The sequence below is a fragment of the Peromyscus eremicus genome, chromosome 3 (assembly GCF_949786415.1).
Source record: "Peromyscus eremicus chromosome 3, PerEre_H2_v1, whole genome shotgun sequence".
NCBI classification, from domain to species: domain Eukaryota; kingdom Metazoa; phylum Chordata; class Mammalia; order Rodentia; family Cricetidae; genus Peromyscus; species Peromyscus eremicus.
The window spans coordinates 84,368,395-84,394,789 of NC_081418.1; the positions used below are offsets into that span (position 1 = coordinate 84,368,395).

Consider the following 26,395-nt stretch of genomic DNA (forward strand, 5'->3'; position numbering starts at 1 on the left):
TGAAAAAGGGATCCCAAAACTGCACTGAACTACTACAAGAACAAGGAAAGGTTCCAACAGTTCCAAACTCGTACCACCTCAATAGAACGACACTGTACAAGAGAAAGCTGTAAGCCCCCAAAGGGGAGGTAGACAGACTTACTTTTGTTTTGGGTCGACTGTGAAATCCATCATTACTCTTTGGGCAAGGCTCTCACAAACAGGCAAGCTGAAGGCACTTGCCAGCTTCACGACCTCAATGGCCAAAGCAGGACTATCGGATGCTTCTGCAGCGTCCATAAACTCTTCCAGCAATTCACTTCTGAAAAAGAAAGCAAACTGAGCAGGCCCCAACTCACTTTTTTTCTGTGAAGACGTATTTTACACATACCAGTGTTTCCTCCATGTACGTAGGCACACCATTTGTGTGCAGTGCCCATGTTGGCCAGAAGGTGTCAGATCCCCAGGAACTTGAGTTAAAAATGCTGAGTGTCCATGTGGGTGCCAAGAACTGATCCTTTATCTTAAAAGCAAGCCAAGTGCTCTTAACCACTGAGCCACTTCTCCAGTGCCCCCAATTTCTTAACTTCTAGTCAAATATTTACAGGCAAAGTTCAGAGTATGTTTATTACTCAAATCTTCATTAACTTCGGATGAAAATTATAGGATAACATTCTATATACCCCCAAGATGTGATCACTGAGCAGAGAAAAAGGTTTCTCAGGATGCCCCGAATGGTAGGAGATGAACTGCTTGCCTATCTATCCAAAGAGCCCGCAAATGCAGTGGCTTGGGTATCTGGACAAATTTCAATCATGCACCCAAGAGCCAAAGCCCAAGTGATTAAGTCAAGCCTGTACCAGGTGAGGCCCCGTAAGTGTCAGCTTACCTGGGGATCTTATTCTGCTTTTTGAAAAGTGCCAACATTTTCCTGTGGAAGGAGAAAAAGATGACTGCTGAGAGAAGAACAAGCAGCACCAGACAAAGCTGGTCTCTTTGCAGGCTCAGAAACTCAGAGAAAAAGTGACCTAAAGAGAAGCTACACAGACTCCCTGAATTCCTGCGGGCTCAACTAGTTCCCAATTCTGGAAGCACAGATTTAAGAGGTAAAGCTGAGATATGGCCAGTGATAAGAACTGCTGGTCTGTATCCTCCAGGGTGGGGATCCATCCCACACCCTGTGCAGGTGAAAAGAGGCAGTGGCATGAGCTTAGCCTACTCCCTTCTTAAACCTGAGTCAGTTTACCCTAAAACTCCAATATGAAGAACAGGCTCAGATTAAGGCAACAGTCTCATATATGTGAACGCCATCAGCCTGCCACATGCAAGACAAAGGCAAAACACATACATTCAGCTCCCATGACTCAGCTGAGGTCCGTACCCCTGCGCCAATCATCACAGCCTGCTTCATAGTGTGCCCACCTGCCTGACCATGCAAATGCCTTGTTTTTTTGTTATTTTTACTGGCAACACAGGTAACATTTAAGCGAGCTACAGCCCAAAGACAAGATTCTTCTCCAGAAAATGATGTTTTCAACAACAGGTACATTTGAACTAGCAATAGATGTCCAATACATTTATGTACACCAGAGAGAGGAGAGAGAGGAGAGAGGGGGAGAGAGAGAGACAGAGAAACAGAGAGACAGACAGGGAGAGAACGGACAAGAAAAATCAGCAAGTGTGCCGGAGGTGCCCATTTATAAACACTAAAATCAGTGTATCACTGAAATGCTAGAAACACACAGCAGCAGAACAGTGGCACAAACCGAAGATGGGCTCTTGTCAAGGCCACGTTTTAAAACCTATCAGCTGTCAGAAATCTAAGGTGCCCAGTCCACACTGTAAGTTAGGGATGGGAATGACAGGAGCACTTATAAGTGACTGCTATTTAATTCCAAGAGCATCTTCAAATGTATACTGCTCACAGAGCCATTTATAGGGGCACAAGAGTGAGGCTGAGTTCTTGCCCGGTAAGACACAGAAAACTCTTAAGTTATGAAATAAAATGAGAATTCCCACCTTACCTGAACAATACCCTCTTCTCAAATACATCATACATACTAGCCTTACCAAGTTTCCTTTTACAAGCATCCACCAAAATCCCATTGTATATTGAGGTTTGTTCCTACCTGTCACTAAGCTGAGTTAGAGAACACTCCTCTATCAACCCGTGTCAATGTTTTAGCTCTAAGAACAGATGTTGGTATTCACACCTGGGAACTTAGACTCACCATGCTTCCTGGGTTCTGCCACCTCTTAAAAAAAGGACAGCTATATACTGTAGAGGGTTGGCTGGCCAATCAAGAGCGCTCTGCCGGGCATCTTGGCTTTCATACGTGGATTTGATATCAGCAGCACAGTCAGCAAATGCCACCTGAAGCTGAGAGGCTCTAAGAGTCAGCAGAACTGCCTAGCTGGTCTGACAAGAATTTAAAATCGAGACTATCACATGCATGGCAAACAAATACAGCAAAAAGCAGCCTGGATCTGTCTTAGGGAAGAGCAATTAACTACATGTTTGAAATCTAATCGCAGATTTCCCTTAAAAGGTTTTGTATTAATTTATTGATTGACTGTGTATACATGTGCACATAAGGGTGCCAGAGCCTATGTGTAGAGATCAGAGGACAACTTATGCGAGTTGGTTCACTCCTTCTATGAAGGTTCCAGGGAACGAACTTTGGTCATCAGACTTGGGAGATAGCTCCTTTATCAACTGAGCCATCTCACATCTTTTCAGGTAGCAATTACAATTATTTTATGTGTATGTGTGTTTTGCCTGCATGTGCAGATGTGTGCTTGATGCCTTCAGAGGCCAGAAGAGGGCATTGTATTTGCTGGAACTGGGAGTCACAGACAGTTGTGAGCCTCCACCTGGGTTCTGGGAATCGAACCAGGGTACTCTGAAAGAAGAGTACTTTGCCCTTAACCACTGAGACACCTTGCCAGGCCCTATTTTTCTTATTTTTAACAATGTGTGGGCATGTGTGTGGTGGGGGAGTATATGCACTTGAGTGTCGGTGTTGTGAGCTGCCTGAGGTGGGGACTGGCAGCTGAACCCTGGCCCACTACAAGAACAGCAAGTGCTTTTCCACCGAGCCAGCTCTCTAGCCCCTGGAGTAAGACTCTGGCTTCACTGTCACGACTGCTTTCACTGTCATTTTTCTGCTGCCTGCTTTGGACTAGAGGAATGAGGCTAACACTGAGATTGGTATTCTGCTAATGGTAATGCATATTTAGCCTAAATCTAGATTTGCACATCTGAACATCCCACGAAAGGATGGATAAAACCCTTGAAAGGACAAATACACAGGTCAGTGCACATCTAATGATGGTGGTGGAACTTGAACATCAAGTCAGCCCTACCTCCGGTGGGTGTTTATCCCTGGCCATGAGCATCAAGATTTCTTCTTTTAGGGCACCTCGAAAAGTATGGCCGTATTCTTTACTATCTTAAAGCAAAAGAAAATAACAGTGAACATCAAAATGCAAAACAGCTGGTGAACCATCTGAGAGTTCAAGGCCAGCCTGGTCTACAAAGTGAATACCAGGCCTGCCAGAGCTACAGTGAGATTTCATGCCAATGAACTGTTTGCAGTCAATGTAAAACACAGCACATGCACTATCCTTGAGTAAGATACAGAGCTGGACTTCAGTACCCATTTCTCAGGCACTAATAGCTGAAGCACATGAAACAGACTAAGACACGACCATGTTCATGTCTACCACTTAGCAACATAATCAGCATTGTTACCGAGTCTTACTGCACCAAGGTGATGAATCAGGCTGACAGAGAAGAGCACAGGCTTTATGGTAGGATACCAACACTCAAGAGTTAGTACCAGTTACATAATTAGCAACTTTTCCTAGATTCAATCATTTAACAATTGTATAAAATGAGCTTATTTTCCACAAGTACTCATCCAATGTAACAGGAGCAATGGCCCAGAAGGTGTTTAACAAATGTGTTAACTTAGTTAAAAATGAAAACTTTCAGTCCTAAAAATGTAAATGAGTTAATCAAGACATCAGTAACTGAAGTTACAACACAATTGGCACAAACCTGACACTAACCTTTCCAAATCTGAGGAACCATTTCTAGCCTATTGGCCACATCCAATGCTTGGAGAAGACCTATCAATGCTTGGGAGTGGGGCAAGAGCACCTGAGTGAGAAGAATACAAACATGACTTTAAAGCATCCATCAGGAAAGACACTCACCTATTCCTCTACAAAGACAAAAGAGAAGTAATAAATCCTCTTACTGATGGTATTAGGTCCTTATACCACTTCAAGGTAACATCAATTTGTTCCATTGAACAAATCAAACTGAAAAACTTGGAACTGTGGAGAGAAAAAGCATGTTTAAAGTCTGCATGTGTAACGATAAGGGATGATTAGTGAAGTTTCAATGTAGTTACTCATGTATTAAGCATGATTCTTGTTTCTAATTAAGCAATTTCATGTTTCTAATTGCAGGTTAGTGAGATGGTTCAGTGGGTAAAGGTACTTTGTTTCTCACAGCCATCTGGCAACCTGACTCAATTCCTGGAACACAAGGAAAGGCAGGAGAGAACTTATTCCACAAGGCTGTCTCTTTGATAAGCACCCCCAATACTGTGGCATATACACACAATAATAAAAACTAGTTATAATTTCAAGTTAGAAGGGGTCAGTGTTTGACCAAGAAAGTGCTAGCTGTAATTAATTTCCCAACTGAGACCAGTTGATACTCAGCTGGACAATTTGGCCTGCCTGCTCAGTATCCTTACTTTCAGATCCTAGCAGGCAGGTATCTCAACTAATATTTGTATTGAAAGTACTCAGTGGGGAAAACAAGGAACTGGACACAGACACAACCTGACACATCAAGGCATAAAATGTAACACAGAAGATAAATCCTCTAAATATACACAATAGACATGTCACTGCATCACCGCTTTTCATCTTTTTGTTTGTATTATGTATGCAGATGTGCTTGCCTATACAGATGCATGTAGGATGGGGGGCTGTGTTTCAATGTCCTTACCTGCCCATCTCACTGGACCTGGAGCTCCTGTTGTAGTCACCCTCAATGTTCATCTAGCTCCTCGGATCTGCCTATTTCTACTTCTTACTTCATGGTGGGGTCACAGACATTCCACCAGTGGGTGCTGGGGACCTGAACCCAGGACCTTATATTTACATAGCGAGTACTTTTTTACCCATAGAGCCATCTTCTTAGCCCCACTGCGTTAATCTCCAAGTGCTCAGTAACTATGAAATAACAGGCATATGACCTAAAACTGAGCTGAGATAAATGGTCATTAAGATCCTCCCATTGGCAGGGCGGTGGTGGAGCACACCTTGAATCCCAGCACTCGGGAGGCAGAGCCAGGCGGATCTCTGTGAGTTCGAGGCCAGCCTGGGCTACCAAGTGAGTCCCAGGAAAGGCGCAAAGCTACACAGAGAAACCCTGCCTCGAAAAACCAAAAAAAAAAAAAACCAAAAAAAAAAAAAAAAAAAAAAAAAAGATCCTCCCATTGGCAGTGCGGTGGTAGCGCGCACCTTTAATCCCAGCACTTGGGAGGCAGAGCCAGGCGGATCTCTGTGAGTTTGAGGCCAGCCTGGTCTACAAAGTAAGTTTCAGGATAGGCTCCAAAGCTACACAGAGAAACCCTGTCTTGGAAAAACAAAAAGAAAAAAAGATCCTCCCATTGCAGAATCTAGTAATTAAAATGTAAGGAGAGAGCTAGCAAGATGGCTCAAAATCATGAGGTCTAAGAGTTTGGATCCCAGAAACCAGGAAACAAACCAGGCATTCCTAGCAAATGCCTGTAACCAACTCCAAGATAGGGCAGAGAGGATGCTTACTGGGCTTTCTGACTAGCTGATAAACAAGGCCTAGGTTCGGGAAGAGACTGCCTTAGAGGACTAGGCAGAGAATGAGAGAGGACCCCTGGTACCCTCCTCTGGCTTTCCCATGCACTCACAGGTGTGTGCATACACTCAGACAAGCACGCGCGCGCGCGCACACACACACACACACACACACACACACACACACAGTCTTTAAAAACATAAAGTAACATACTTACTAATAGTAATTACGTTGAAAATCACCCCCAATCAATTTCCGGTTGTCGCCCGTGTTTAAAAGACGATGTACTCGGTAAGCAAGCTCTAAATCTCTGAGAGATGAACACTGAAAATTTGCAACTAGTATTACCTAGACATTCTTGTAAGATAAACAGAGACTCAACACATAGTGAAAAAGTATGTTTCTAGGCTAGCACTCAAGAAGCAGAGGCAGGCAAATCTCTGTGAGTCTAAGGCCAGCCTGGTCTCCAAAGTAAGTTCCAGGACAGCCAAGGCTGTTACACAGAGAAACACTGCCTAAAAAAAGGTATATATTTCTATGCATAAATATTTAACTAACAATATAGATTTAATTTATTGATTGACAGCAAAAAAGTAACAAGAAACTCGGGGAAAAATAAACCCTAGGTTTATGAAATTTAAAACAAAATTATTTTGAGTTAGAAATTCCACTGTACCATCAGAATCCGCATGAAATAGCTTCAAGATCCAGCCTTGACATCCTCCCCTCCTGTGACATACAAGACCACAGGGCTACACTGGAGTAACCACGAGCTCTCAGAGGAAAACTCCACAAGACAGACACTAAGCTAGCACACAATTATCCTTGGTAAACAGGATGCTCTCTAATCATCCTGAAAATACGAAATTTCTCCTATAATGATGATAAAATGTAAAGCAACATAATAGCCGGGCAGTGGTGGCACACGCCTTTAATCCCAGCACTCGGGAGGCAGAGCCAGGCGGATCTCTGTGAGTTCGAGGCCAGCCTGGGCTAGAGTGAGTTCCAGGACAGGCTCCAAAGCTACACAGAGAAACCCTGTCTCGAAAAACCAAATTAAAAAAAAAAAAAAAAAAAAGAAAAGTAACATAATAATCTATTTCCATCACTTTACAAAGTTAATGGGCCAATAATATTCTGAAATGAAAGCTTATCAAAACGGGCATAAAAAAGAACACAATAAAGAATAGAGCTAGGATATGATTTTAAAAGTATAGATTGTATTAAAAGGACAGCAGAAGCAAAGACATGAACAGAAGAGTTCAAAGTGAAAGGACATGCAGAAGCATCCAGTTAGAGGAAAATGAGGAGATAGACAAGAAGCGTTAGAGCAGGGATAATCAGAGAAATGGCACTTACCACACCCATGGCTGATGAAAAAAATTTATCTGAAAACCAAAGTTCACAAGTTTGGTTGCTTTGAATGTAACATTATTTTCATATCAATAACATTAATATGCCACAGATATCTTGGCTTTCTCAGAATATTCAATGCAAATAATGTTACTTAGCTAAGTAAACATTGCCCTCAACACAAAGCCTCTAATGGCAGTCAGGCAAAGAACTTGTCATTAGCTAGAGGAATAACCTAACTAGTTTCTGTACATACCATCATCCAGGTCCTGTGGAGAGAACTTCTTTCCCTCTAATTCATTCATGATATCATAGATGATGAGGGATGGTACTTTGATAGTGTTACCTGCAGAAAAGTAAGGCAAATGGTTTTTTTTTGTTTGTTTGTTTTAAAGATTTATTTATTTATTATATATACAGAAGAGGGCACCAGATCTCATTACAGATGGTTGTGAGCCACCATGTGGGCGCTGGGCATTGAACTCAGGACCTCTGGAAGAGCAGTCGGTGCTCTTAACCTCTGAGCCATCCCTCCAGCCCCAAGGCAAATGGGTTTTAATCAGGAGTCCACGTCCATAAGTAGAACCAACCTCACAGCCCCCTTATATAAAGTCCTCCTATCTGCTGCCTCCATCTTTAGCCTAAGACCTGGCATAGCGGGGCAGGATCAAAAACCTGCTAAAGAACCCACTATAATAGTCATTGTTTCTGCCCTTCTGTTCCAGTTAAGACTTCACCTTTATCCCCACCTTCCTAAGAAGCTAAAGTTCTTTTGAGTGGGACAAATACCAACGGCCCCCAGCCCAAACCAACACACTTAACCAAATTATTTGGTAGTACTTGTGTTTTTTAAAGTAAAATCAGATTTAAGGAAGCCAAGAAAGAAAGCCAACTGCAGAATGGATTAGTGGATGGAGCAGTTCTTAGAAGTCACATGAGCCAGCCATGGCCATACACGCTTATTAATCCCAATACTGAAGATCATCAATCAGGTTCACCTGAGCTACATAGCAAGTTCAAGACATTCAATGCTACACAGCAAAATAATTGGGTTTTGAAAAAGGCAACCGAACACTGACAGGGCAAAAACTGTACATTGGGGGTGGGGTGGGGTTGGGGGGTATTTGCAAACACCACGCCAGCAGAACAGCGATCCACAAGAGGCAAGAAGGCCAGTTCAACATAACTCAATAGTTGGTGCTAGCTCAAACTCTGAGAGCCTGACACCAGGTAGTTTACTTTAGGCATATTTAAGCAGAGCACAATGAGGAAAAGGTTCCTGGTGATAAGTAACTCAACTCCATGTGTACAGTAAAGCTTAAGATGTGACTACATCAAAATGACTGTAAAGTACAAGTGACACTGGGAGTCTTAGTCTTCCATAGTGATAGGTCCTACAGATTAACCAAGAAAGCAAGCTCACGGAAAACAAAACACATGATAAGGTCTGGAGGAGCCAGTACGGCCCGACCATACAGCTAGTGCAGGTCATGAGGCTATTATCCACATCTGTCCCCCGCCTTTTGGGAGGAAAAGAGGTTACCCATCTCTCCATTTGAAGAGACCACTGGTGTGTTTAATATTCCTAGTTTCCCCGTGCTCATCTGTGAGCACTAAGCACTACATCCTCCTACACTACACCACAAAAAAAGCACACATAGCCAGGAGAACTGAAGAGAGGGCTCAGCAATGAACATACTGCAGAAACACAGCCTTTTAAACAGAAGGAATATACTCGTTTCTTTCTTTCTAAAACTTTATTTTATTCCTGTGTATCAGAGTTTCTCAGCCTTCCCATATGTTGTAGTGACCCCCACAACCATAAAATCATTTTAGTTGCTTCTTCGTAACTATAATTTTGCTACTGTTGTAAATTATACTGTAAATATCTGATTTGCAGGATATCTGATATGTGCCTCCCTCCCTCCCCCAAGGGATTGCAACCCACAGGTTGGAGAACCACTGCTGTATGTGAATGTGTGCCATATGTGTACAGGTATTCTGGGATTCCAGAAGAAAGTGCAAGATCCTCAGAAGCTGCACTTAGAGGCGGTGCTGGGCTTGTGCCTCTGGAAGATCAACAAGTTCTCTTAACCACGTAAGCCAGTGGTTCTCAACCTGTGGGTTGTCAACTGACCCTTTCACAGGGGTCACATATGATCCTGCATATCAGATATTCACATTATGATTCATAACAGTAGCAAAATTACAAAGCAGTGATAAAAATAATTTTATGGTTGAGGGTCACATTAGGGACTGTTTTAAAGGGTCACAGCATTAGGAAGGTTGAGAACCACCAACTTAAGCCATCTCTGTGGCCCTCAAAATTCTATTTCTATATGTATAAAAAAAAATCATCTGTGTACAAAAATCATTAAAAATGGGGAAAAGACTAATGTAAGACCTAACACTCTGAAATTGGTAGAGAAAATCCACAGGGACATCACTTTTAAACCATGGCATAGGCCAGGACTTTCTGAAAAGGGCATTGGTAGCCTAGTATATGTGGCATATGCTTATTAATCCCAACACTAAGGTACGGAGATCAGGAATTGGGTGTTCACCTGTGAGCTACTTCTGGGGAGTTGTATGATCTCTTCCTCCCATCTCACCATGGACACTGGGATTAGACATCCACTACCTAGTTGGGCTTCACAATGGTTCAGGAATCCAATTTAAGCTCCCAAGGCTTGCAATACATAACCCACTGAATCATCTCCCTTTTTGTAACAGGGTCTGTCTTGGTGCTATGATAACATCCAGTAACAAGAGCAACTTAAGGGGAAAATGGCTAGGTTGGATGGCCCTAAGGTAAAGGATCTACCCATTTCAGCTAGGACTACAAGTATGCGTTACCACACTTGTGTTCTGGGATAAAACGCTATACTTTTTAGATTGTGTAACTGACCTATCTTCCTAGGCCCCCTCTCTCCCTTTTTCTGAGACTGAGCATGTGCTGGCTCAGAGATGACCTTCAACATCTGATCTGCCTGCTGTGACTTCTCAAGTTCTGAGATTATAGACAAGTGCCACCAGGTCTGGAATACATGTTGGAGTTCTATTTGTCTCATGTGCAGGAAAACAGAATTAGAGGTCATCATATCAAGCAAAATAAGTCATACTCAGACAACTATTACATGCCTCGTTCACATGAAGTCTAGATTACGCAGATGCGTATGTTTACATGTGACATATGAAAGTAGAAGGGACCCCTGTGAGGAAGACTGACAGGACTGGAGAAGGGAGAAGAAGGATGAGTAACTCGGGGGACGGTGAGAGGGCTTGGGGTTACATAAGGTTAACTGCTGTCAAGCCTGATGGCAGAGTTTGATTCCTGGAACCCACAAAGGAAAAGAAAATGGTTGCTGAGCCCTAATACCACTGTTTTAATATACTCAAACTACCTATATATGACTACTAAGCTATTGTACTTAGCAGTACAGTTCTAAAGACCAAAAGGAACCCCTAACTACTCACCTTGCCAATTCTTTATTATAGTCAAAATATTAGTACTCTTTATAGCCCTTTCCAGTTTGTAGTTTATATCACAATCAAGGATACTACTCTCAATATTAACCTTTTTGCTCAAACTGCAAATGCTAATTTGTAAATTTTCTTTCTTTCTTTCTTTCTTTCTTTCTTTCTTTCTTTCTTTCTTTCTTTCTTTTTTTTCCCCCCTGTTTTGGAAGTAACTATCTTGCAGGCCTCTAACTTTGATTCTTCTGCTTCTGCCTCCTAAATGCTGGTACTAGGATTACAGGCATCTAATACCACGCAGGGCTGAATTCTCTATTTTTAAATTGTTTTTTATTTTTATGTGTATTTCTGTTTCTGTTTCAAGACAAGGTTTCTCTGTGTAACCCTGGCTATCTTGGAACTTGCTCTGTAGACCAGGCTGACCTCAAACTCAGAGATCTGCCTGCCTCTGCCTCTGGAGTGCTGGCATTAAAGGTGTGCGCCACCACCGCCCAGACAGCCTCTATTCTTAATTCATATGAGGAGCAAGTACTGCAACAATTACATAACGAGACGGTCAATTTTCACACCAATCAAAATAATGTAAGGTTGTACATACCTTGCTGATAAAAGAGACGAATAATATGATGGTACGTTGCAAGTGAGGGTTCTCAAATCACAAGGTAGACAGAGGAAAAAAAGAAATAAATAAGTTATCTAAAATAAAGCTGAAGCACAATGTTAACATTTAAGCAAAAGACATTTCTAGTTCTTTGAAGACATTTTTAGCTCATCTCATGAAAAGGTGAAGTAACCCTAAAGACTACATCACTTTGTTAATAGTATCCATACAAGAGAGATTCATTACTGAAAACAGCAAAGCACCACGAAGTCAATCAATGCCCAACTAATCTTAAGCAATTACTGAAGTATCCACAATACAGTAGCACATAATTTGGGTTAGAATACTCAATTATGATAGAAAAATGTCCTGGAATTTAAAACTGGCTAACAAAGCAATTAATTCCCTTTCAAATCAAGAGAGCTACAGAATCAAATGTCAAAGTAACATTGTATTTACTGTAAAGAACATGAAGTGATTAAGCACTCCTATCAGAGCAGATAGTTATGACTTGGTATCCATGCGGCATGAATCCAGAACCCCGATTCCCAGCTTTTCAGATGCTCATATAAAATGGTGAAGTGTCTGCATAGAGCCCATACACATCCTAATGTATACTTCAAAGCATTTCTAGATCGCCAGGAACATCTGATATGCCATAAACGCTATGCAAACACTTCTTTTCTTGTATTATTTAGGGATGACCAAAAAACAAGTATATACATATTCACAATCACTTTTACATGACATTTTTATCTGGGGTTCAATGCCGAGATAGATACAGAGGACCAACTGCAAATGAAATCACAAAAGCCCCCAGGAAACCCCAACAGTAAGAAAGAGTAAAGATAAGAACACTCTGTGCTTTTGTGGCTGAGACCAGTGGCCAGCTCACTTCTGCTTCAGTGAGAACCCAGGATGCACCCTTACCTATTCCAAGGTGTTTCATTTCACGTAAGGTCTGTAAGGCTGGCAACCTTCCAATCGCGTAAAACTTCCGGAGATACTTTAGCACAGCATTAAAAGTCTGCAGGTTTGGTTTCACCTTCTGTGCAAGCATATGTTTCAGCAGATCCTGGATGAATCCAAAACAGGAAAATTTTTCTACTCCAAGGTCATTTGCCAAAACTGCTAATAGAATTTAATTCTGTGGCTATATATGAAACAAATTAGTACCTATATCCCTAATTTAATAACTATCTGCTTAAAAAAAAAAATAGCCTGGTTTGGTAGCCCACATCTTTAATCCCAGCACTTGAGATTCAGAAGCAAGGGATCTCTATGAGTTCAAAGCCTGCCTGGCTAACATATCAAAGTTCCAGGCTAGTGAAACCCTTTCTGAAAGCAACCCAACAAACTGACAAAGAACCACCTGACAGTGATCCATCTTCTAGAAAGCCTCCTAACACTGTCACTGGTCAAAGTGTCTCTGTCTCTCCAAAGCCTACCATGCACCACATGGACCAAGGTATTTATCTATCTGCAGTCTTCTTGAACAAGAAAAAGAAGACGCCTATCGTATATAAAACCACATTCTATTTCTAAGTTTTGACAAATCTCCCCAGTGATTTCAATTTCAGTTCCTTGGCTAGAACTCTATAATAGGTATGTTACTTTCCTAAGGAACAAGACCAATTACACATAATGTGCCCCAACTCTTCCTGAATCTAGCTATGTAGTCACTGATGAATCAGTGTCCCTACCCCAAGTTAGAGAGGCTTCTAAAGCAAGGGCAGGGCACTGAACAGTTGTTCGCTGAGAGCAGGGACCACCACTGAAATGCTGCATTAGTGTTTCCTAGTCAAAGGTGGCTGGAGGACAACGAAGGGGTTTCCTTACCAGTATGTTATTCCATTTTTCCTCAAATTTCTCATTGGGTGTGAACACTTTAGCTTCAATCAATGCATTGAAGGTATATACATCAGCTGTAAAAGAAAAGGACCTTAACAAAACAGCTGAGGTGGAGAGAAAATGGTCATAGAACTAGATCTCCAGTCCCACTTTAATCACAAGTGTGGCAACACAAGTCAAAAAACCTAAACAACTCCCCCCAACAACAACTGTGGGCAAATGCCTGAGACAACCCAAAGATCTCACTGCTTCTTGTTAAAGCAGTGGTTCTCAACCTGCAGGTACCGACTCCTTTGGGGGTGGCACAGCAGACATCTGGCACATCAAATGTTTACATTAGGATTCCTAACAGTAGCAAAATTAGTTCTGAAGCGGCAACCAAGTCATGGTTGGGGGTCACCACACCATGAGGAACTGTATTAAAGGGTCACCACATTAGGAAGGTTAGAGGAAGACACAGGTAGAGGGAGTCCTCCAACTCACCACGAAGTCTGTTATTCAATAACTCGGTGTACAAGTTCAATGCCTGTGCATAAGCTCGGTGCTGGAGAGGAAAAAGCAACATCATCAACGTCTTCACAACCAGGAATGTGAACAGACAAAACAGGCTCCAATTTTCAGGAAGCTCGTTTCTGCCAGGGGGCACTGGCAGTACTTAGAGACATTTCCAGTTGTCACATCTAACGGGTAGAAACAGGATGGCGAGGGCAGACAACTCAGGAGACAACCCTGAGACACCCTACAACACAACACACGGGAAAGCTTCCAAGCCTCTGACCTTCAAGAGGGAGGGGACTCAGCCTGAGGGACTGGAGTTCTCAATCCCACACCCATGTCAGGGGCTCACAAATGCCTGTACTAACTGGTCCAAGGCATCCAACACCCTCCACTACCCATTACAATGAGAGTGTGTGTGTGTGCACACAAATACTCCTGTACACTTGGGAGTCAGAAAGATGCATGAATAAAGGAAAACACATGAATAAAGGAAAAAAATCTCACAAAACCTTAATAAAGGTTGTTCATCCCTAATCCAAAATCTGAAATGCTGCAAAGCTCAAAAATTTTGAAGGGCTGATACAAAGTCGTAAATAGGACCTCATTTAACAGGTTACAGAGCAAGCTCACAAAGACACTACATAAAATGATCATGCTAAGTGCTGTAGGCTATGCCCATGGTCCCAATTACTCTGGAGACTAGGATGGGAAGAATTGTTGAGTTTGAGGCCAGACTGGGCAATTTCAGAGAGCCCATCTAAAAAAGAAAAATAATAATAGTTTTTGCTAAGTATTAGAGCGCCTTTAATACTAGGCAGAGGCACACAAACTGCTAAACTGCTGTGTATTTAAGCCTTGTTTGCAGAAGAACCCAGCCAGCCAGGGTTACACAAAGAGACCCTGTCTATGTAGACCTGTTTTATGTTGTGTATAGAGGTGTATGAAGCAAACAGACATCCTGCTTAGGATTGAACCCACCCGCCAAATTTCACATTATGCATATACTCCCTGACCCCAGGCATTTCACAACCATGTTAGTATGGGGGTGGAAAAGAACAGCTCAATGGCTCTTCAAGATAAAAATAAACAAAAGACGGTACCTTCACCATCCCTTGGATCATGGTGCAGTAGGAGCGTGCATTCTTCTCTGGCATTAGAGCAAAGATTCTCTCAGCATTGTTTTGTGCTCTAGAAACAACAGATAAACATGAACCCGAGGCATTGGGAAACTAGTAGCAACTGCCACCATTTTCTGCATAAGCATTATACAACCCAGAGAATGTGACAGGGTTATCATCTCAAAAATGGAGGGTCAAAGATCTCAAGTTGTCTGGACATCCATAGCTCAGGGACCCCGGGTAAAAACACAAGATACACAGTGGAGGCTTTCCTCTGTTCCCTACCCTGCTTCTTAACTCCTGATATAGAACTCATCAAGGAAACCATGACTCTAGCATGAACAATTTTGCGCCTTTACTAGAGGGAAAGAAAATGATACCTTTTCCTGTATACTGAATACCCTAATACTACAGAACCAGAGAGAACTAGGATATGAGCACGTGCCATGTTTCAATGTGTGTCACATGTGTCCGTGCCCGTGAAGACCAGACCTCCCAGAGCTGGAACTACAGGGTCTGGGAACTAAACTCCAGCTGTCTTAGACAGGAGATGCTCTTAGCTACTGAGTCATCTCTCTAGATCTCAATTTCTGGTAATAATGGTAGCCTTTCTTCTCTATATCCACACAGAATACTTATTTTTATTTTATGAACTCAATTAAATGTTCAATCATAAATGTTATTCATTTTTTTTCAAACTATTTTCAGCAAACAAAAACACATGAACTCTTTCAGAATTAGGGACTTACATCTCAAGGTCACACTGGTGAACTAAAACAGAGGAAAAACCACAAAAAGGACAAGCAGGTCAAACCCTAAATGGACTTTCATATGATGACAGGAGTGGACATTCTTATAAAAAAAATAGTCTAAGCTAGAAGTGATGTTGCACACTTATTATACTAGGCCCTAGGAGTAGAGGCAGAAATGGTCTGCGTTTGAGGCTAGCCTGGGCTATTAAGGTGGAACCTTGAATATAACAATAATTAAGCCAGGTGTAATGGCACACACTTTTAATCCTAGCACTCAGGAGGCATAAGGATCGCTGTTAGTTTAAGGCTAGCGTGTTCTACACAGTGAGCTCCAGGACAGCCAAAAACTAGAGAAACCCTGCCCCTGCCCCACACACAAAAGGTCTAAAATATAAAGATAGATTATAGAATATATGAAGGGGAAAAAAATATTTTTTAGGGCCCTACAGAACTGCAACTCCAGAGGACAATGTGAAGTATTTCTCATGTGCTGTAAAATCCCCATTATACAAGGTTCTCATGTGTAACATACTTCCAAGGAATAGTCTTCATCCTGAATGTTTGATTATTTTCCTCTGCGTCCTCTTCCTAGAATGGATGAAATAAAAGATAAGACAATATTTGGTAGCAGACTACTTAAAACATCAGAAAAGCCAAACAAATTCAGAAAACTAAAGGAAATAACATATCAGCAAAAGGCAAAGAAAAACTCAAAAAAATGTTCACACCTTCAGTGTGAAAATCAGCGAACCCCCAAGGAAAGCAGTCAGTTCTTAAACAAGAGATCACTGGAGATAGGACAAAAGTGATGCCCTAAGTGGTGTGCCTAGAGTTAAAAAGTGGAAAACAAAAAGTGTAACCTGCTTCTACAGAAGCCACAACTGGTTTGACTCAGAAAAACACTGCACAAATGAGGTGACAGCAAGAGAAACTGACATAATGACTAATATGAGCTAAAGGACCTTTAAGAGACTAACTCCTGTCCTTACTTATAAACCAAGTGTCTGGGATGAGGCAGACATAAAGGGCTGATAGGCATTTGCAGAAGCAAGGGTTAGTTCTGTAGGCAGCCAGCTATTTTAGGAGCAAAGCTGGGAACAGGGGGCCAGTGTGGCAGGGACCAGAAGATGTTCTGCAAGGCCACAGGTATGACTTACTCACTGCCTGAGCATTTTACAACACTAGTTACTATGTAGGAAATAACCCACAATTAGTGGACAAAGAACAGAAACAGACCTTAATACCATTACTCAGAAACACTCTTAAAATATTTTTATCATCTGCAAGTGAAAAAAAATGTTTTTATAAAAATAACGAAGATTGAACCCCTTATCCAAACGGGGATATGGTCTAAACATGAAATTCATTCTCCAAATACATATAACAACTGTGTAAATCTTAAAAATTCACTGTGGGTTCAGTATGGACCTGCACATGCTACAGCACACACATGGAGATCACAGGACAACTATGAGGATTTGGTTCTCTTGTCCTACTTTTACATGGTTCCAGGCAGGCCTGCATAATAAGCGCCTTTACCTGCTGAACTATCTCACTAGCCCTATTATCTGCAACTTTTGAGCAATGGGTAACCATTGATCAATGATCCTTGATCATTATACAACAGGCTGTCACCATAGCGACAGAGGGCTGGCTCAAACATTTCTGGCCAACACTTTGCCTGAGTATGTAGTACATGAAGACAAAATATTGCTAAGTAGAATAAAGTTAAAGTTCCATTAAGAAAACACCAATCAAAACTACACTGAGATTCTACCCCACCCTAGTCACAAACAAATGTTGGTGAGGATGTAGGATAAAAAGAATCCTTAAACACTCACTGCTGGTAGAAACATAAACTGGTGGATCTGCTATGGAAATCAGCATGAAGGTTCCTCAAACAGCATCCAATCCAGCTATGCCACTCCATGGCATATGTAAATACCTGAAAAACTACATATTGTACAGATAGCTGCACACTTGTATTTATTATTGCCCTATTTACAATAGCTGAAATGACATCAGCCTATATGCCCAGTAGATGTTGTTTTGTTTTGGTTTTTTTGAGACAGGGTTTCACTATGTAGCTCTGGCTATCCTCACTAACCATGTAGACCAGGCTGGCATCAAACTCAAGAGATCCTTCTGCCTCTGTCTCTCTGCTGGGATTAAAGGTGTGTGCCACCACGCCCAGCTATGTGTAGCTAGGCCTGGTGGTGGAAGCCTACAACTCGGTTACTTAGGAGGCAGAATATTAATTTAAGGTCAGTCCAAGCAATTTAGCAAGATCCTTATCTCAACAAACAAACAAACAACGGGGAGAGGGGGACTCTGGAGATACGGCTCTATGACTCAGTACTTATTTAGCATGTGCAGGGACCTAGGTTCACCTCCCAAAACATGTGTGCCACACAAACATATTCAAGTTTTACTCAGCCATAAAGATCAAAATGTCATTTGTAGGAAAATGGATGGAATTAGAGATCATACAGAGATCCAGAAAAACAGATGTTGCTTGTCTTTTCTCCTATGAACAAAGTGGAAGGGGAGGGTAAATGGGAGGGAGGATTATTAAAATATATGATATACATGTATGAAAACGTCATAACGAAACACATCATGTTGTGTAACTAACATACACTGACTAAAAATGAACGGGAAACAATGTTCCCATGGTCTTCCTTCATCACTGCTTACTGGAGGCTGTTGTGCCATCTCAGCAGACCCCTTCGTGCCATGACACCTGGCACACAAAGAACCCTGCCCACATCGAGAAAGGATTATTTTAGAAACCAACAAAAGCCAAGCTATTTCTTTTTCTTTTCATTTCTTTCTTTCTTTCTTTCTTTTTTTTTTTTTTACCAAGTTTTCTGCACGTTCAGGTTGATGAAAAGGACAGTCAGCTGGGGGCTCTTGGTCACCATAGTAACACAATAAATCCAAAAGATTATTAGTTGTTTCAAGAGAGACTGTGGTTCCTGTGGTTAGAAGAAAAAAAAAGAAAGAAAGAAACCTTCAAACATCCAAAAAGCAAAGCCTGTTAGATGAAACTCTTCACTTCTATTAATGGTGGCTTATTTGGCTATAACCTTAATCCCTACTACCATATTACCAATTAACAAATATAAATCATGATTACATATCCATGATATATAATCCATTTCTGGGAACTCTGTCCCATTTTCCCCCGTGCAAACTGTGTAAGATGCTGTCTGTATCTCTTAATAAACTTGCTTGGCATAAGACACAGCATGTGTGAGACCTTTGGACCCCAGCTTTCCTATCTTCTTCGTTTTCTGATCCCTTGGCTCTTCCTCTCTGGGACCTGTCACTGAAGAACCACCTGCTGGTCCAGGTCAATTTCCACTGAATTTCTTTAAGACCAGATTCACTGAATAAATAAATACAAACAATTATCCCAACTGGATTCAAGCCCTCATTAAAAATGTACTAAGAACTACTAGCACAACTGCATAATTATAAAAACAAACAACTATTTGACTCCCAGCACCTCAAAAATAACAAAATCCACCAAAAAACCCTATTGCTCAAAATATGATACTCCCACACCAGCCCTCACTTTATAGAGAAAGCGCGAAGGAAAGAAAAGCAGAGGGTTCTGGAGAGACGGCTCAGTGGCTAGGAGCACGTCTGCTCTTGCAGAGGACCTGAACTTTTGACACCTACGTGATGGAACACAACCATCCATGACTTCAGTTCCAGGGGATCCAACACGCTCTCTGACCTCCAGAAGTATCAGGCATGCATGTGGCATACTTATACACATAAAAAAATAAAATAAAAATCTAGAAATTTTTTTTTCAAAAGGAAGTATTTAAAAAAGATCCAATTTATTAAGCTTGGCACAAATGCCCATGCCTGTAACCCCAGCATTCAAGACACTGAGGCAGAAGGAGTTCAAGGTCATCCTTGACTACAAAGTATTTAAGACCAGTTTAAGCAACATGACATCCTGCCTCAAAAAAACTAGAAGCATTTACTGAGTGGCTGCACACACCTATACCACTGTGGGCAAAAGTAGAAGCCTTAGCATCGAGGAGTGCAATGCAGATTCACACCGAGCATTGCTCACATTCAGGAAGCAGAAGAACCTCACCAACATACTACCTGTTGTCCCCTTTCAGTTGTACGTCTGATGCTACAGAAAGCTACCTAAATTCTTAAAGAGTGTAAGAAAATGTTTTGGGTTCAAATTGTATTTTCAAGATTTTTTTCCAGTTGCCATTTCTTCCATTTTTACCGTATTTTTAATTCTAATTCACTAAATAGCAGTCTAGACTCCTAATATTTAACGATAATGGTTGACTTTGAAATGACCACATGTATATTCACTGTAGCTTACCAGCCACATTATCTAGAACTGTATTTCCTTAAAAAATTTCCAGATCTAATTTAAAGTACAACAGGATGTTAGCTGGCCTCTCGGAACATTCTGTGGCCTCTGTCTAGGTTACTAAGTGACATAGGACCACATCACGGTCCGAGTCCCTGATTCCAGTCCAACAGTCTTTCTTTTAAAGCATTTCTCAGGGCTGGAGAGATGGCTCAGCAGTTAAAAGCACTGGCTGCTCTTCCTTAGGACTTGGGGTTGATTCTCAGCACCCAAAATGGTGGTAAAATAACCATCGGTAACTCCAGTTAGCAAGGATCTGATGCTCTCTTCCGGCCTCGTAAGCACCAGGCCCACATATGATGCACAGATATACATGCAAACAAAACACACACACACACACACACACACACACAATAAAAATAAAGCATTTCTGGTTTTTGTTTAGTTTTTTCAAGACAGAATTTCTCTGTGTAGCCCTGGTTGGCCTTGAACTCACAGAGATCTGCCTGCCTTGGCCTCCTAAGTGCAAGGACTAAAGGCGTGTGCCACCACCATTCAGCATATTTCTCAGGTTTATTTGGCCCGACCTTCTCACACCTAATGTTAAAAAAGGAGGCCAAGAATCAGCATGTACTTTACCAGTGCACAGGACAAAAACAAACAAATGAACCTGCAGTTCTACTTCACTTACAGTTTCAGTCTGAAGCAGCAGAAAATGAATTACGTATATTATATCACTTCAAACAGAAGTAAACACTATTGGTCATTTTTACTCAAAACTAGTTGGGTTGCCAGGAGGGGGTGGCACATGCCTTTAATCCCAGTACTCAGGAGGCAGAGTCAGGCGGATCTCTGTGAGTTCGAGGCCAGCCTGATCTACAGAGTGAGTTCCAGAACAGGCTCCAAACCTACACAGAGAAACCCTGTCTGGAAAAATCAAAAACCTACTTGGATCACATCAAATGGCCCCAAGTTCCGAGAGGGGCTCGGGCTGAGGTGAATCACCTGCTTGTAAAAGCTGATCAAAGAGGTCCACAGAAGCCTTGACTTTCCTGAGTCTGATTCGTTCCTTGAGGGCAGCTTCGCTAACATCTTCAATCTGAGGTTCAAAGCACTCAGGCATTAGACACTAGGAAAGAAGAGGAACAAATGACAAGCAGGCCAAGGAAAAAGGATAACAGCAGGAGGAAGCTATTAGCACCAACAAAGCAAAATCAGTTCACTGCTCTGAACATAAAAACAAAATATACAGGTAAGAACAAGAAGCTGGGCAGGTCGTGGCGCATGCCTTTAACTCCAGATGGGGGTGGAGGGGCAGGCAGAGGCAGGCAGATCTCTGTAGAGCAAGTTCCAGGACAGCCAAGGCCACTCAGAGAAATCCTGTCTTGAAAAAACAAAATCAAAACACACAGGAAAGGCCAATAAACTTCAACTTGAGCAGAGAAGACTGCTTAGCCATCTCCTGACTTGATGAAAATTTAAAAACATTCTATCATAAATACTCAATCCATACTTTGAAGACCCCATTTTCAACCAAGGGTTGCAACCTGAGGTTGAGCTGAATACTTTAGTGCTGGTAAAAAAACAAAAAATCCTGCTTTCAAAACAAAACAAACAAACAAAAAAACAGGCATAGTGGAGCACATCTTTAATCCCAGGGTCCTTCAGGGAGAGGCAGGTGGCTTTCTTTGGAGTTCCAGGCCAGCCAGGATACTTGGTGAGATCCTTTCTTGAAAATACAAAACAAGACAAAAACCAACTACAATATACACCCCCCCCATCTTTGTTAGGGGTTCCATTGCTGCAACAAACACCACGCCATAAAGCCGGGGAGGAAAGGGTTCATTTGGGTTACACTTTTACATTGCTATTCACTGAGGCCGTCAGGACAGGAGCTCAAACAGGGCAGGAACCTGGAGGCAGGCACTGATGCAGAGACCATGGGGGGTGCTGCTTATTGGCTTGCTTCACATGACTTGCTCGGCCTGCTTTCTTGTAGAACTCAGGACCACCACAGGGTGGCACCACCTACCATGGGCTGGGATCTCCCCCATTGATCACTAATTGAGAAAATGCCTTACAGCTGTATCTCAGGGAGGCACTTCCTCATCTGAGGATATGATATATAGTGCTCTATCTCCAAGACAGGAGACCCCTGCAAGGCTTCAGCACCAATGACCCCTAAAGCCAAGCACAGGAGCAGCGACAGCCAAAAACTTAAAGGAGAGTGCTGAGCCAGCAGATGACCACCCCACAACTGCCGCTGTTCTGATTCAGGGTTTTCGTATTTCACCACAGAACCATATCGGTTTGCTGGCCAGTCACCAGAAGCTGCGGTGTGAGGGAGGATGGCTGTGTCTGGGTGTGAGTTTGGGGAACAGACGGGAAAGGGAGAGGCTGTACGCAGATGAGCTGCTGTGAAGCTGGAATTTCCACACACTCTCAGGAGGAGAAGGTGCACCTATTTTGCTCACTGCTGTGCTGAAGGGATGGACTGCTGTGGCTGCTGGAACACTCTACAAGCACCGCCCAACTACAGAACAAAGGGGAGTCAGACAGACAGCCTCAAGTCCCAAGAGGAGGAATCTGGTCAAGATAAAGACAACAGAGTGCAGGGACGACCAGACCGGCAAGTGCAGACTGTAAAAACTGATGAAGACAACATGTATAAGGAAATGCAGGAAGCCACTAGAGGACCCTGAAAAGGAACAGTCACAGAGAAGACTCAAGAGCAGCATTAGGAATCACACACAAGAATTACTTTAAAAGGTCAGTAAATGTTCTCACTCCAATATTCACGGCACTAAAATGGCTAAACCAGTTATGGACAAATGATTTAATCTGCATTCCTATTATTATAATATAAAAGACACAATCACCTCTTCTTACCGGTATATGAGGCTCAGCTACATCCTTTTGGAAATATTTGGGATATGAATTAATAATAAACTTTGCTGCATTCTTCCCGGACTTCTTTGCCAATAAAAATGAACGCTATATGGGGGGGGGGATTTAAATACAAATTAGCATTTACATATAATTTAAACTTAAGCAAAGCTATACCCTCAGCAAAAATTATTCCCTTCTCCCCAGGAAAAAAAAAAAAAAAAAAAAAAGCAATAATACTAGAAGTCCCAATAACAAACCAAGTTACAGTACTGCACATATCTCAATTCTGAGTACGACATTAATTTCAGGTCACGTTTTATATACAGTGCAACACACACACACACACACACACACACACACACACACACACACACACACACACACAAATGGTTTGCTTAAGACCTTAATAAAATAGGGCTGGTAGATGGCTCAGCAGTTAAGAGCACTGATTGCTCTTCCAGAGGACCCAGGTTCAAATCCCAGCACCCACATCATAGCTCAGGCCTGTCTGTAACTCCAGTTTCAGGGGACCCAACACCCATGGCAAAACACCAATGCATGGAAAAAAAAAAAGACCTTAATTAAAAAATTAAAATCAAATTTTTGATAAAAGAGATTCAGAGCGTACCATTTGTCAGCATTTAAGCTTTTCAAGGTGTATTTTAATATATTCAACTATTTATATATTCTTACACAAATCAGTAAAGGTCTTAAAAATTACTTGAAAAGTTATATAACAGCACTCACAGACTCCACAGTAGAGGTTGGTATGAGGTAAGGGTCATCCTGAAATACGTAAGGTACAGCTGTAGGGTCCTGTGGAAAGGCATATCTTTTTAGATTTTCATTGAAACTCTCTAAGCTTTAGTGATGATCACAAATTCTATAAACTGAAATTTTAATTACACATGAAACATACACACAGGAATATGTATGGATATATGTCTACATATATAAAAATAAATAATATACGTCAAAAGACTTCCCCCAAATTATGCACAACTTAGAACAAGTAAGTATAAATCCCCATGGCTCCATCTTACAAGGTTTTTGCTCTTGGTAATAAGGATTGAACTCAGGGCTTCACAGAATTAGTTAGCATTTTAACACTGTGCTAATTCCTCAGCCTTATTTCTTACGATTTCAGTCTGTTGTCAGTTAGGACTGACAGTTTTAAACTCTAGTTAAGGACCCCTGAATTAACTAGTCCCTTGACAGTTTCCTGGAATAAGATTTCCTTCACAGCACAGTCACTATGTATCCATATATGCATCTTCACTTAAAGAGTTCCTTCTTGGGCTAGAGAGATGGCTCAGGGGTTAGGAGCACTGGCTCCTCTTCCAGAGGACCCGGGTTCAATTCCCAGCACCCACATGACAGCTCACAACTGTCTGTAACTCCCTTTCCAGGAGATCTGATACCTTTACACAAATGCAAATAAAATAAAATAAATTATTTTTAAAAAGTTAAAAAAAAAAAAAGAGAGAGTTCCTTCTTACTAGGTAGTGATAGACACCTTTAATCCCAGCACTCAGGAGGCAGAGGTAGGTGGATCTTTTGAGTTCGAGGCCAGCCTGGTCTACAGATCAACTTTTTGGATAGCCAAGGCTACAAAAAAACCCTGCCTCGAAAAAACCAAACCAAAGCAAAACAAAAGGAGAGTTCCTTCAGCTGGGGAATGGCCAAATAGGTACAGCACTTACCATGCAAGTGTGAGCCACAGAACTTGTAAATACTGGATAGCTGTGCCAGCCCTCCTATAATTCTAGTGCTCAGAACGCAGAGACAAGGGATTCCCAGAATACTGGCTAGCTAAACAAGCCTTTATAGGCAAGCTCTTGGTTCAGTTGAGACCCTGCCCCAACTACTCAGGTAGACAGCGACTGAGCAGTTCATTTGTCTGTAAACAGGCATCTGAAATGCTATTCAGAACTGTGTGTGCGCCTTTTGAAGACCTAAGGAGCTACCAAACTCCAGCCTCCTACCCCAACCTCTGCCTCCCAAGTGCTGGGATCAAAGGTGTGTACACCACACCTGATATAAGATCTGTATTTTGACCAGTATATTATCACCAGCAAGAAAGACTGATGTATCAGAGTCAGAACTAAGACAATGTCTCTGTTTGGTTACCAAATCCCTCAGAAACAAGCACCTGTTTTGTTTTGAATTAATTAATTTTTATTTCATGTCATTTTTAGAATCAAGCATGTCAAATAGCTTTTCTAGTAATTAAAAGGCGCAAAGCTACACAGAGAAACCCTGTCTCGAAAAACCAAAACCAAAACAAAACAAAACAAAAAAAAGAAATGATTAGTATGAGCTGGGCATGGAGGTACATGCCTTTAAAAATCCTAACGCTTGGGGGCTGGAGAGGTGGCTCAGTGGTTAAGAGCACTGGGCGATCTTCCAAAGAACCCAGGTTCAATCCCCAGCACCCACATGACAGCTCACAAGTCTGTAAGTCCAGTTCCGGGGATCTGACATCCTCACACAGACATATATGCAGGCAAACACCAACACACATAAAATACAAATAAATAATTTTAAAAAAATCCTAATACTTGGGAAGCAGAGGCAGGAGGAGCTCTGTGAGCTCAAGGCCAGCCTGCTCTACAGAGCAAGTTCCAGGACAGCCAGGACTACAGAAAGAATCTGTCTCTAAAAACAAACAACTATAGTATGCTGTAAAAACACTTCATGGGCATTACATCCTAGCTAGGCCGGTCACTTCACAAACCTGTCTCCTCATTTTCTAAAAGTAGGGATTGGGTTAATTTGTTAAAAAAAAAAATCTAGATGCACAATAGTTTAATTCTGCATAAAGAGCTATAACAATGTGTTATTAATCTAAAAATCCTACTTACCCTGTTTACCGTGGATGCAAGTGCCTGAAGAACAGCCACTTTATCCCTAGAATAAGAACCACAAGTCAGCCTTTACCAAGACTATTGACACTTAGAAAATGAACAAGTCATTCTACTCTCAGAGGACGTTGGCTCTATCATAAAACAAGGCCTCACCTAGAACCAGCACTTATTTCACGAAACCATGAGAGCAGAAACGGCTGAGCAGCAGATGGGACACAATCCTATAATCTCAGGAACGGAGGCAGAGGCGACAGAGCTAAAGTCTAATGGGGCTCAGAGTCCCTGTGAAGCTAGACCCTCAGCACCAAAAGTCTGCTTCTTTTGGATGGCATAGTCCTCCTTCCCTTTGCTTCATGTGCGCTCTGACCTGATCCCTAATAACCTAATAATCCAGGGCTAGTGATTCCCTCTCTCATCTCATAAATCTACCTCGCTGACTTCCTCCAACCCACTTCCTTGTGTACTCTCTGGACTCTGACATGAACAACTTAAAGCAAAGCCTCCACAATGATCCACTTTTATCCTAGGCAATGATGGATCAACGATGTGTGAGACCCCACCATAGCCTGGACCAGCTTTTTACAACTCCAGCCCTTTCCTTACTGCTGCTGCTGTTGCTGCTGCTGCTGGTGGTGGGGAGTGTTCCACTCTATCTCTTTGTCTCTCTTCCCAACGTGGCCATACTGAATAAACCCCTCATCTACCTTTCATCCGGGGAGGGCAGGAGACCCTTAGGCCAGCAGTACATCTTACCTTTGTCACTGAGCTACTGGAAAAGCTTCACTGGCATAAATGA

At 42.0% G+C, this 26,395-nt stretch overlaps 1 protein-coding gene and 1 non-coding gene across 2 annotated transcripts in view; both read right to left on the reverse strand.

The window, feature by feature from the left end:
- Ptcd3 (pentatricopeptide repeat domain 3) overlaps positions 1-26,395 on the reverse strand; it is a 33,101-nt gene that overhangs the window by 684 nt on the left and 6,022 nt on the right. The window contains exons 4-23 of the mRNA XM_059257966.1: positions 25,597-25,642; positions 23,480-23,548; positions 22,733-22,837; positions 20,849-20,972; positions 18,352-18,467; positions 16,022-16,077; positions 14,720-14,807; positions 13,605-13,665; positions 13,110-13,195; positions 12,201-12,345; positions 11,268-11,318; positions 7,449-7,538; positions 7,199-7,227; positions 6,057-6,163; positions 4,245-4,323; positions 4,054-4,144; positions 3,346-3,431; positions 2,211-2,359; positions 869-910; positions 143-301 (exon numbers count right to left, since the gene is read on the reverse strand). Coding sequence (XP_059113949.1) covers positions 143-301; positions 869-910; positions 2,211-2,359; positions 3,346-3,431; positions 4,054-4,144; positions 4,245-4,323; positions 6,057-6,163; positions 7,199-7,227; positions 7,449-7,538; positions 11,268-11,318; positions 12,201-12,345; positions 13,110-13,195; positions 13,605-13,665; positions 14,720-14,807; positions 16,022-16,077; positions 18,352-18,467; positions 20,849-20,972; positions 22,733-22,837; positions 23,480-23,548; positions 25,597-25,642 — 1,779 coding nt within the window. The remainder of the gene's footprint in view (positions 1-142; positions 302-868; positions 911-2,210; positions 2,360-3,345; positions 3,432-4,053; positions 4,145-4,244; positions 4,324-6,056; positions 6,164-7,198; positions 7,228-7,448; positions 7,539-11,267; positions 11,319-12,200; positions 12,346-13,109; positions 13,196-13,604; positions 13,666-14,719; positions 14,808-16,021; positions 16,078-18,351; positions 18,468-20,848; positions 20,973-22,732; positions 22,838-23,479; positions 23,549-25,596; positions 25,643-26,395) is intronic.
- Positions 1,248-1,384, reverse strand: LOC131907564 (small nucleolar RNA SNORD94). Its single transcript, XR_009378466.1, has one exon. It is a non-coding gene; the product is annotated as a small nucleolar RNA SNORD94 (small nucleolar RNA).